Genomic DNA, 13,644 nt, shown 5'->3' on the forward strand with positions numbered 1-13,644 from the left:
GAGACTCCTCCATTCTTTATCTCAATTTTCCCCTTTGATTGCTAGAGAGGGTGATGATATTCTTAGACAGTTTACTCCTCTCAACAAATTTTTAGACACTCCTTAAGATAAGAAACATTGTAATTTACCAGTTAGCAATATTGGGAGCCCAAGAATCTGTAACTATTTGAAAAGGGATCTATTCTGAGTGGCTCTATGTCAAGAAAGGGTCAGATATAATATCATAAACTGTGTTTGTGAACTGTTTACAAGAATATTTGAGGGAATATTTTTCCATTAGAGACCATGATGATAACTCTTTGTAAAAGAGCTATGATTCTACAAATAATCCTTCGGTAAAATTGTATATATCAGGAGTTCTGAGAAAAGTGCATACTCTGAATCTAATAATGAGAAACATTAGTTAAACCAGACTGAAGGAGATTCTATAAAATAACTGGCCTGATCTCCTTAAGAATGTCAGTGTCATAAAATGAAGACTCAGGAACTTTTTAAGATTTTTTTTTAAAACTAAGGAGACATGATGACTAAATGCAACAAATGATCCTGGATTTGTTTTTGTTGTAAAAACTATTAATTTGCAAAAGCTGAATAAAATCCAGAGATTAGATAATAGTGTTGTGTCAGTGTAATCTCCTGATTTTGATGACTATATCTGGTTATGTAAGCGAATGCCTTTGTTTGTAGGAAATACACAGTGAAGTATTTAGGGGTATGTAATGTTGGACGAACATCGTGTCTCCAATTTACTGTCAAATGGTTAAGTAAAAAAGCTATACATATATGTACATGTGTGAGAGTAAAATGTATGAAAGGAAGAGAGAAAGAGTAAGAGAGATAGGGAGAGGGCCGGAACAAATGTAGCATACACTGATATTTGGAGAATCTGGTTGAGAGGTATAAAACATTTCACAGTATTCTTTTTTTTGGCAATTTTTTTGTAAGCTTGAAATTATGTCAGACTAAAATAGTTTTTTTTTTTTTATTTATTTTTTAATGCACAAGGGATTGTACTGGGTGCTATAGCCTGGCTTCTGAGGTCAGATAGGGTATCATTCCTATGATTATTTATGTTATATGACAACAGTAAAATGATATTGCAGACATCATTGAGGTTCCTAATTAGTTGACTTTGAGCTAATCAACAGATTATTTTTAACAAGTCTAACCTAATCAGAAGAAGTCCTTAAAAGAGGAACTGAGGCCCTCCCTGAAGGTAAAGAGACACTCTCTCTTGCTAGCTTTGAAGCAGCAAGCCACCATGAGCTCTGAATGTGCAAGAAAATGAAGTCTGCCAACAATCACATAAGCTTGGAAGAGAACCTTGAGTCTCATGAAACTGCAGCCCTAGCCAACACCTTACTTACAGTCTTGTGAGACCCTGAGCAAAGGACCCAGTTAAGTTATAATCACACTCATAACATGCAGAAACTGAGATAATAAATGGGTACTGTTTTAAGCTGTTAAATTGTGGTAATTTATTATTCAGCAATAGAAAACTAAGATACATGGTAATATAAACTCAGTTACTCAAATTCACTTTGCTTTATGTATTAGTGTTTCACAGTTAGCAAACTAAGTGATTTTTTTAGACATCCATTAAGTTGGAGATATAACCTTGATTACAGTAAAAATATTAAATATGCTGTGATTCTTTGCAATTTATATTCTGAATGTGATATTTACAAAGTAACTTCTACGCATATTTAAGGGTGTTATGCACTCTAATAATTAAAGTATTAAAGTGTCCTCCACATCTTAAAAGCCAGAAAATGACTTTGAGGTGGTGGGAAAGGAGCAATGACATCACTATGCCATGATTTTTGTTCCAAGAACAAACTCAGGTTTGCATGAAACGATTCATCAACAGAAAATCTATTGGCTTTTGGAGTTTCTCTTTAGGCACTTGCTTTTTACTATGTGAGGTCAGAAGGGGGCTTCAGAATGCATGGGCTTAAGTCTTTTAATCCTTTTCTCTTGCTGATTGTTTGTTTGTTTGCTCAAGGAACTCTACCATGTGGGATAAGAGTATTGTCAATATTCAACCTTCTTCCTCTGCTTTTCTGTTTATTGCAGTCTTCATCAGAAGCTATTCATTTCTATTGCTTCAGACATCACTTTTATGCTGCTTCTTCATTGGTTTCCATTTCTATTTTCCCTACATGCTGTATATTTTTACTTGAATTTTCTGGTGTTAATAAAAATTCAAAGCTCTCTTATATTCCTTATTTCCAAAAGAGTTACCTATATCTTCCTGGTTACTCATCTTCAGAAACTTAGAGTCACTGTTAACTTGTTCTTCACTCCTATTCCTGACAAAAGTTAACTATCTTCCAAAACCAAAACTCACACTAAATGTTAACCCCATCAAAATATCTTTCCTGGATCTACCTGGTCCCAGAAAGACTCTCCTATTTTTGATAGCAAATAGAATCTGGGGTACTGCATTTAGAGTTCTTACCATATTGTTTTCCCTATAGTTATATATGTGCATTTCTTTATCTTTTCTCATGACTACATTTTTCTGAAGGGCATATATGAGTATAATGAAGTCTTAAGTATCTTTTCATGTCTTTCAATGTTGAGCAGAATACCTTACTTATTATTCTTTAAGTTACATAATTCTCAAGAATTTCATAAGAGTTCTTATACTTATCAAATCATTTGATTTTTGCAGGATGCGGTAGATGAGTAGGGAAGAAAAGTGAAGACTAGAGGATTAAAAACACTTGGCTAAGGTCACACAGGTAGGAGGTGAAGGTAATTCCTTGAACAGAGTTAATCTGACAAAGTTTGGTACTTTTTCTGATGTATCATGCCTCTTGTAAATATAATGGGTTGCTGACAAAGAGTGACTTAGTCTGGTTTACTTTATATTATAGAAGAGAAGTAAAGATAATACTTTAAACTGATCTAACATTGTAGGTAATGGATTTTTGCAACAATAGCCATATATGTATGCTAAAAATATATCCAAAATGTTAACTACCCAAACTAAAAAGTGGTAGCTGGCTATAAGTAAATATTAACCAACTGGTTTCTGTTGTACAGAAATTTGAAACTTACTTGCAGAAGCATCCCAAAATTTTATTGATCCATCTGCATGACTAGATGAGAAATAAATTAGCATTAATTAAAGTATACTAAATAAAAATAATAATCACTCCAAATGTACAAAAAATTGAATTACTGTTAATAAAGTTTTGATTCAAAAATACCACTTTAATGAAAACTAATGTATGCTAAACCATTTCTAAGCTTAAAACAATGGCTCATTTCTTAAACAATATACTAAAATCTAAAGATTATGAAAAGAGCAGTAATTCCTTAGACTTTACTGTAAAAGATTATATGTGTAATAAAGAGCAATGAAAAATGGCCTGTGGAAAGTGAACAACATATTTTCATGTAAAATTATTTGTATTCAATAAAAAGATAGATAATTTTGATATTACTACAAATATAAATTGAATATCATAGCAAAATTAAAGACAAGTTGCAAAATATAAAAGCAAATCACCAAATATATCTAGAGTTGCATAATCATTTGGTAATAATAAAATGTCAATTCTAAAAAAATTCATCTAGAAAATAGAAAAGGATATTTCCCTCTTCTTCAATACTTCAATACGTTTGATGAAGTCAGCTTACCCTGACACCAAATCCAGATAAAAACATTACAAGAAAATTACAAACCGATATTCCTCATGTAAATAGGCATAAAAATTGTCTACAAATTATTAGCAATGGAAATCAAGTAATATAGAGAAAGGATAATATATTATGACTGGGTTTTCTTAGGAATGTAAACCAATTAAACATTTAAAAAAATCAACTACCACATTAAAATTCACCATACTGACAGATTACAAAAGAAAAGCCATTTAGTCAGCTCAATAAATGCAGAAAAAGCATTTGACAAGATTTATCATTCATTCATAAAAAACTTTCAATAAACCAGGAATAGAGGAACTTCTATAACCAGATAAAAGATGTGTAGGAACAAACTACAGATATCTACGAACAAACGTAATAGTGAAAGATTGAATGTTTTTCCCTAAGATCAGGAACAAAGCAAAAAAAAAAAAAAGTTCACTCTCACCATTCTTATTCAACATCTTATTGGAGGTGGTAACCACTGCTATAGGGAAGAAAAATAAATAAAAGGCATACAGACTAAAAAAGAAGAAACAAAATTGTTTCTATTTGCATATTATACGGCTATGTAGAAAATCCCAGAGATTCTACAAAAAGGATACTGGAATTCATAAATGAGTAGCACAATTGTAAGACACAATATCAACATACAAAAATCAATTGTATTTCCATTGAATTAGCAATAGACATTTGGAAATTTAAGCAACAACATATTACTACTTACAACAGTGACAAAACCAAAAAACAGACAAAATCTAACATTATTTGTGCCAGATCTGTATGCTGAAAATTATAAGATGTTGACCAAAAAATAAGGCAATAAAAGGAGATATAAAACATATCATTGAAAATTGTATGACTTATTAGATATTTGTTCCCTTAAATAACATATAAATTCAATGTAATCACAAATATGGTAAAACAATTTTTTTTTGTAGAAATAAACAAATTGATGGCCATACTGCACAAAGCAATGTACAGATTCATCACTATTGCTGTCAAACTGCCAACAGCATTCCTCACAGAATTAGAAAAAATTATTCTAAAATTCATGTGAAACCAAAGAAGCCTGACTAGTCAAAGAAATCCTAAACAAAAGGAACAAAGCAGGAGGCATCACACTACTCAACTTCAAACTATTCTATACTTGGCTACAGTAAACAAAACAGCATGGTATTGGCACAAAAACAGACACATAGACCAATGGAATAGAAGAGAAAACTCAGAAATAAAGCCTCACATCTACAATCATTTGAGCTTTGACAAGGCTGACTAAAACAAACAATGAGAAAAGAACTCCTTGTTCAATAAGTGGTGCCAGGATAACTGGCCCTTACTTTTCACCATATACAAAATTAACTCAAGATGGATTAAGGATTTAAATGTAAAACCTCAAACTACTAAAATCCTAGAAGAAAACCTAAGAAATAGCCTTCTTGTTATCAGCCTTGGCAAATAATTCATGGCCAACCCCTCCAAAACAATTGTGACAAAACCAAAAACTGACATGTAAGACCTAATTAAACTTGAGAGTTCTGCACAGTAAAAGAAACTCTCAACAGATGAAACATACAACCTACATAATGGGCGAAAATATTTACAAACTATGCAGCTGACAAATATCTAATATTCAGAATCTATGAGGAACTTGAACAAACCAAAAAAAAAAAAAAAAGATAACCCTATTAAAAGGTGGGCAAAAGACATTAACAGACACTTCTCAAAAGAAGACATACAAGCAGCCAACAAACATATGAAAAAGTGCTCATCATCACTAATCATCAGAGAAATGAAAATCAAAGCACAACGGAATACCATCTTACAACAGTCAGTACGGCTATTATTAAAAATTCAAATAGTAACAGATGCTTGCCAGATGGCAGAGAAGAGGGAATGCTTAAACCCTGTTGGTGGGAATGTATATTAGTTAAACCACTGCTCAAAGTAGAAAGCAGTTGGGAGATTTCTCAAAGAACTTAAAATAAAGCTACCATTGACCCAGCAATCAATCCCATTATTGGGTATATAACCAAAGCAATATAAATCATTATACCTAAAAGGCACATGCACTCATATGTTCATTGCCATGCTACTTACAATATAGCACATGGAATCAACCTAGGTGCCCATCAACAGTGGATTGGATAAAGAAAATATGGTACATATATACCATAAAATACTACACAGCCATAAAAAAGAATGAAATCACATCCTCTGCAGAAACATGGATGGAGCTGGAGGCTATAATCCTAAGTGAGCCAGAGCAGGAATAGAAAACTAAATGCCACATGTTCTCACAGATAACTGGAGCTAAACACATAAACATAAACACAGAAAGAATAGACACTGCATACTACCAGAGTGGGGAGGGAAGGGAGAGATGTGGGTTGAAAACTACCTATTGGGTACTATGTTCACTACCTGTGTTCAGTATGCCCATGTAACAATCATACATATATCCCTGAATCTAAAATAGCAGCTGAAATTTTTTTTTTAAAGAAAAGTAAAGAAATTAGAATAGCCAAAGCAATTTTGAAAAATGAAAGCAAAGTTGGAGAACTCAAACTACATAAGGTTTAAATCTCACCCTAAAGCTACAATAAAATGTTTGTGCTGGTGAAAAGCAGACACATATATCAACGAAACATAGTAGAGAGTACATAAATAGAACCATATGTATATGGTCAACTGATTTATTTTTTGAGACAGGGTTAGTCACTGAGTGGCTTACTCTACTTTGTTAATAGCTTTATTGAGATATAATTTACATAACTATAAAATTCACCCTGAGTGTGTACAGTTTGATAATTTTTAGTAAATTTACACAGTTGTCACATTGACATCATCATCCAGTTTTAGAACATTTCCATCATCCCAAAAAGTTACCTCATGGCAATATGCAACCCTCTTTCCCATCCTCAATAGATTCACAATGATCTACTTTCTGCTTATGTAGATTCTTTTTTCCTTAGAATTTTTATATAAGTGGAACCCACCTACTGTTTTATGTCTGCATCTTTCACTTAGCATAATGTTTTTGAGGATAATCTTTCTTACATGTATGAATAATTTGTTTCTTTTTATTGCTAAATACTCTATTTACCCCTTCACCAAATCATCTGGGTTGTTTTCAGTTTTTGGTTATTACAAATAAAGGTGCTATGAATGAATTCATATGTTTATGTACTCTAATTATACACTAATTAGATATGTTTAAACTTTATTACTAAAAAATTCTGCAGCATGAGACTCAGCATGAGCTCAGGCAGTAATGCTCACTTACCTGCCGCTCACCTCCTGCTGTGTGGCCTAGTTCCTAACAGGCCATGGACTGGTACTGGTATGTGGTCTGAGAGTTGTGAACCCCTGACCTAACATGTTACTTATCCTGGAATAGGGTCCACGTGTGCTTAAGCAGATTATTTTTCTCCTATTGATAGGTGTAATGTTTTGTATCTCTGTTAGGCCCAATCTGAGACTCTATATACCCCAACAAACTTTAATTCTATTTTCTTTTTCACGTAATATTTGATATGAAAATAATAATGTGTGTAACATAGATTTAATATACAGAATATAATCATATTGAAACTACTCAACCAAAGAACTAACATTACTAATAATGTGCATCTACAGATGTGTGGCCTAGCAGAGCACTCCCCAACCTTTTTGGCACCAGAGACTAGTTTTGTGGAAGACAACTTTTCTACAGACAGGGGATGGTGAGAGAGAGATTCTGGATGAAATTGTTCCACCTCAGATTATCAGGCATTAGTTAGATTCTCATAAGACGCACTCAACCTAGATCCCTTGCATGTGTGGTTCACAATAGGGTTTGTACTCTTATGAGAATCTAATGCTGTCTCTCATCTGACAGGTGGCAGAGCTCAGGCAGTAATGCTCACTCACCTGCCGCTCACCTCCTGCTGTGTTGCCTGGTTCCTAACAGGCCATGGACTGGTACTGGTCTGCGGTCTGAGAGTTGCGAACCCCTGACCTAACATGTTACTTATCCTGGAACAGGGTCCATGTGTGCTTAAGCGATTATTTTTCTCCTATTGATAGGTGTAGTGTTTTGTATCTCTGTTAGGCCCAATTGGTCTATAGTGTTTTTCAAATACTCTGTTTCTTTCTTGATCTTTTGTCTAGTTGATCTATTCATTATTGAAAATGTGGTATTGAAATATAGTACTGCTACTGTGTTATTCTGTTTCTTTCTTGACTTTTGTCAGTTTGCTTCATATATTATTGTGCTCTGTTGTTACTTTCATATGTATTTGTACTTTTTATATCTTTCTGTTGAATTGACTCTTATTATTCGGTAATGTCTTTCTTTGCTCCTTGACTTAAAGTTATTGACTTAAAGTCCAATATAAATGTGTTCATCATGTTCTATTTTGGTTACAATTTGCATGGTATATATTTTTCTATCCTTTTACTTTCAACCTATGTGTGTCCTTAAATCTAAAGTGAGTTTCCTGGAGACAGCATATAGTTCTACTTTTTTCAGTCAAGCCACTTTATGTCTTTTGATTGAGTTTAATCCATTTACATTTAATGTAATTATTGGTATAGAAGGACTCACAAATGCCATTTTATTATTTTCTATATGTTATGTGGTTATTTTGATCTTCCATTCTTCTCTTGCTGGCTTCCTTTGTGTTTTGTTTTGTTTTGTTTTAGTGACATACTTTTATTCCTTTCTCATTTTCTTTTGTGCACCTTTTATAGGTGTTTTCTTTGTGTTTACCATTGGGATTACATAAAACATCTTCTAGTTATACCACTATTTTAAACTAATAACAACTTTAACTGAATAGAAAAAAAATCTACTCCTTTACATTCACCCTTTCTTTATGTTACTGTCACAAATTACATGTTTTCATATTTTGCATCTATCATTATAGTTTTACAGTAATTTTGTTTTTATATTTTAAATTATATGCCAGAAATCAAAGTGATTTATCTACCATCATTACAGTATTACAATATTCTATACTTTGTCTATAAACTTAACTTTAACAGAGAGCTTTTAAGTTTTTGTATGCTTTGGTGTTTGTTTCAACTGAAAGAACCCTCAGTAATTCATGTAAGACAAGGCTAGTGGTGATGAACTCCTTCAGTTTTTGTTTATATAGTGAGGTCTCTATTTCTCCTTCATTTTTGAATTTGATTATGCCAAACATATTATTCTAGATTGGTGAGTTGTTTTCTTTTTTCTTTTGGCACTTTGAGTGTATCATCCCACTCCCTTCTAGTCTGCCATGCTTCAGCTAAAAAACCTGCTGACAGTCTTATGGGGATTTCCTTGCAGGTGATAAAAACTTTTCTTCTTGATGCTTTCAAGATTTTCTTTTTGTCTTTGACTTTTGATGGTTTGATTATAATGTGTCTATGAGCTTCTTTGGATTCATATTATTAAACTTATTTAAGCTTCTTGGATTTTAATTTCCATTTTCCTCCAATTTAGGAAATTTTTGGCCCTTATTTCTTCAAGCAAGCTCTCCACTCCTCTCATTCTTATTTATTCTCTCTCTCTCTCTCTCTCTCTCTCTCTCTGTCTCTCTGTCTCTCGCTCTCTCTCCCATCTTAAATTCACATAATGTATACATCAGTCCACTTGAATGTGTTTGTAAGGCTCTTAGACTCTCTTTTTTTTTTGTTCCTCTGACTCAATAATTTCAAGTGACCTACCTTCCAGTTCACGGACTCTTTCTTCTGCTTGGCCAAGTCTGTTGCTGATACTCTTTAATGAATTTTTCAAATCAATTATCATATTATATTCTTCAGATCTAGAAGTGTTTCTTTTTAATAATTTCGAACTCTGTCAATACTCTCATTTTGTTCATGTATAATTTCCCTAATTTCATTTAGTTTTCTATTTGTATTCTTTAATATACTGAGTTTTTTAAAGATGATTATTTTGAACTCTTTGTTAGGTAACACACAGATTTCTGTTTCTTTAAACCTTTTCCCATTTAGACTAAAAAAGTGCAGCTCACTTCTAGTGCTCCTTTAATTTTACGTATACATGCTTTTTGAAGATGAAGCAAATCTGGCTGGTTTTCAATAAGAAAATAAAATGTGAACACTGTTCTTGGAGTTATTTCTAAATAAAACTAACATCAGAATAATCTATTTCAGAAAAATCAAATTCATCAAATGATTCCTTGGCCAACAACTGCACAAAAATGATGTTAACATCACACATAGGAATACTATGTTTCTTAGGACATGATATTTTCAGTGATGGAGAATTACTATATTTTGTAAATGGAAATATCACTACTAAAACCAGAATGCTATAAATAGAATAATGTTTTTTGTTTCCAAAGTCAATATACTAGAATGATGCAAAATAATAATAAAAGTGAGATATTTTGAGGCAAAGTTATCTTGGCATAAATGTTCTAGCTGCAAGTGCTGCCAGTGAGTATTCTTGGGGCAAATGGGGAAAATGTAAAATCAGTTACTGGATTTTTTATTTTTTTGGTCTCTTTTATTGGGCCATGTTTCCCTGTCTCTCTGTATGCTTTACTTTTGTTGAATTTAACATGAAAAAGTAGCTACATCCTTATGGACTGACTTTGTACAGAGGATATTCTTTATAAATCAGCCCAGGTAGAGATTCTAAGAGCATCTCAAAACTTTCATGCAAATTTGTCTTCTCTGGGCTTGTGTATGTAATTCTTAACTAGTGAAGCTTTCCAGTTTCTTTTTTAGGAACTTGTAGTATCTTACTGCCTCTTGTATCTGCCTGGAATACTAGGTTCTCTGATGCTACAAGCCACTGAAATATATTTTGCTCTCAGTGGCACTCAGGTATGTGGAGTATGCCAGTTCTCTATCAGATGATACAGAGACTGGTCTCTTGAGCAGCCACTGTAAATCCAGAACATTGGCTATATGTTCCACTCTTCTCTTTCCACCACAATGAAGCCATGAGTTGCACTTTTACTGCTAATTGTGAGCTGTGCCAGCTTGTAAAAAGGACTGATATGGTTGAAATGCTTTTTTTTTTTCTTCCCCCCTGAGACAGAGTCTTGCTGTCACCCAGGATGGAGTGCAGTGGTGCGATCTCAGCTCACTGCAACATTTGCCTCCAACTTTTGCCTCAAGTAATTCTGCCTCACCCTCCCAAGTAGCTGGTACTACAGGCACATGACACCATGCCCGGCTAAGTTTTTGTATTTTTAGTAGAGATGGGGTTTTACCATGTTAGCCAGTGTGGTCTCGATCTCCTGAACTTGTAATCCACCCACCTCAGCCTCCCAAAGTGCTGGGATTACAGGCATGAGCCACTGCACCCAGCTGCCACTGCTTTTCTTATCCATTTCAATGTGAACATTCTTGGTTTTGACCTTGTCTAGGGTACTGTGACTATCTAAATGGTTTCTGAAGTTGTCATGTCTTTTTGTACCATATGTTGTTGTAAAGTGAGTGTCTGTGGAGAACAAGATCTAGGGCTTCTTATTCTGTCACTTTGTTGATGTCACTCTCCATTAATTCTTTTTCATAGATTTTTTTCTGTCTTTTTACTTTCAAATTATCTATGCTGTTATATTTGAAGTGAGTGTATTGCAGATAGCATATAGTTAGGGATTCAGAATATCACATAAATTTTTTCTGCTTTTTTTCCTGTTTCCTCTTTTTTTGCCTTCCTGTTACTTGAATTATTATAGTGCTTCCATTTTGATGTGTTAGTAGTGTTTTTAAGTGTATCTCTGCATAATTTTTAAAAATTTTTTTTTAGGCATTACATTGTATCACAACTTATCACATTCTACCAGTGTCATCCTATTACCAGTTCAAGAAATATATAAAAGCCTTAACACTCTTTAAATTTTGTACCCTTTCCCATGTATAATTGTCTTAAATATTTCCTCTATATACATTTAGAACCATCCCAGACAATGTGATTATACTAACATCAGACATTGTTACTATAATCTTTGCTTCAACCATAAAATATACTTTTAAAAATACAAGACATGAAAAGCCTATTTTATTGATCCATACTTTTGTTTCTGCATTATTTCTTCTTTATTGATGAACCAAGGTTCCTTCTTTTTTTCATTTCCTTTCTGTGTATGGAACTTCCTTTATATACTTTTTAAGGGTTGATTTGGTGTTGACAAATTCTCTTAGTTTATTTCATCTGAAAATGATGGATTTTGATCTTAATTTTGCCTTAATTCTTGAAGGATATTTTCATTGGTTATAGGATTCAGGGTTGATAGATCTTTTCTTTCAGTACTACAAAAATATTCATTTTCCTTTTGGCAGGCAGGGTTTCTGATGAAAAATCTGCTGTCATTCAAATTGGTTTGGCTGTATAGGTTAGATGTCATTTCTCTATTGTGGCTTTCAATATTTTTTTATTTTAGTATTTACTATTCAGAAGTTTGATGATAATGTATATTGGTATAGATTTATTGGGGTTTGCTCAGCTTCTGAAATCTGAAAGTTCATGTGGTTTTGCTAAATTTGATGTTTTCAGCCATTATTTCCTCAATACTTTTCAGTCCCACCCTCTTTCTTCTCTCCTTCCTCATTTATTTCTGTTGACACAGGAAAGGGGATGGGGAGTGGTAGCTACTCATTACTGCTGGGCACTGGAGAGAATTCTGGCTCCCCACTGACACCACAGGGGAGGGGTTTCACCTAGTATGGTGCAAAGCCCCAGCTCCCTACTCTGCTTTATCTGACACTCTGGGAAAGTTGGGGTACCTAGTTATACCCTGATAAGGGTGAAAGTCTAAACTCTTCACTTGGCCTTTACTGGAGTGAGTTGGGGTGGGGCCACAGTTGTGTGTGGGGGAGGAAGGGGTATGTGGGGGGGGTGTGTGTGTGTGTGTGTGTGAGTGAGAGTGTGTGTGTGTGTGTGGTGTTGTCAAACCCAAGTAGAAAGATTATTTTCTAGATGTTTTCTGTCTTGATACACTGCCGCTTTCTTCATCCCATGGATAAAGAAAGCTAGATTTTGTTGGGATTTTTCATCCCAACCCAGTTCTATGTTACTAACTTCTTTAGCTCTAATTCTTGGATATATGAGGCAGAAAAAAAAGTTAGGGAACTGACTTCCATGCTATTCTTTAAGACATAGGAGTTCTACCTGGTCTGACACTTCACATTTCCCAGTTATCTTTTGTTTGTCTTATACATAATATCCAGTTTTTAGTTGTTTAGTGGGAAGAATAGGAAAAAGCATATTTACTCTATTTTCCCATTAGCAGATCCCTTATTATCTTTGAAATCTTATATTTATAATTAGCTATGTCCCTATTTTTGTTCCTAATATTAAAATATCAAGTGGGTTATCATACAAAGAAGTGTTATTTCTGGTGCTGTAAATTTTGAGGAATATTTAAAATAACCACCTTGTACAGATACAAAGCAGTGATTCCTGAATTTGGCAAAATAGATAAATGTTTGTAAGCGCCTTTGTAAAGCTAATATTCTGTGATTTCCAATGAAGACTAATATCTCATGACTTCCCCCTTTGACATTCTCCTGGTAATACAATCTATGCTTTCTTTTTTTGTTATTATGTTTCCAATGGTTTGATTATATCTTCTGTCAAGATTAGAATCTTTGGATTGTTATTTCTTATGTTTTTACTTTTACTTAAATTATTATTCTGCATAGAATACAATTATGGAAAAGTATCAAGAGTCAGTAAACATCTTTTCGTTGATGAACTAATAACTCACAAAACACATCTACTTACCCAGTAATAATAATTTCTGGATATGTTTGTGCTCCAAGGTTCCAAGCTCCTCCACTAATTGGCCACTCCTAAACAGATTATCCAGAAAGAATATATATATAGGTGCATATATAGTTCAAATTGCTTAGATTTTAGTTTAAATGACTTAGAAATTTAAAATGAAAATATCTTAAAATGATAAAAAGTTCACTTAAACATAAATAACTGTAAAATAATCAAGAATGAAGTGTGTAGCTGTCTTTTAATTCTTTCATTGA

General features: G+C 33.4%; 1 protein-coding gene across 7 annotated transcripts in view; it reads right to left on the reverse strand.

Annotated features, from left to right (window-relative positions):
* STXBP5L (syntaxin binding protein 5L) overlaps nucleotides 1-13,644 on the reverse strand; it is a 413,694-nt gene that overhangs the window by 153,006 nt on the left and 247,044 nt on the right. For all 7 annotated transcript variants that reach the window (XM_074404291.1, XM_074404290.1, XM_074404292.1 and 4 more), the window contains exons 14-15: nucleotides 13,388-13,455; nucleotides 3,067-3,107 (exon numbers count right to left, since the gene is read on the reverse strand). In XM_074404291.1, coding sequence (XP_074260392.1) covers nucleotides 3,067-3,107; nucleotides 13,388-13,455 — 109 coding nt within the window. The remainder of the gene's footprint in view (nucleotides 1-3,066; nucleotides 3,108-13,387; nucleotides 13,456-13,644) is intronic.

Source organism: Saimiri boliviensis, chromosome 8 (genome assembly GCF_048565385.1).
Source record: "Saimiri boliviensis isolate mSaiBol1 chromosome 8, mSaiBol1.pri, whole genome shotgun sequence".
NCBI classification, from domain to species: Eukaryota; Metazoa; Chordata; class Mammalia; order Primates; family Cebidae; genus Saimiri; species Saimiri boliviensis.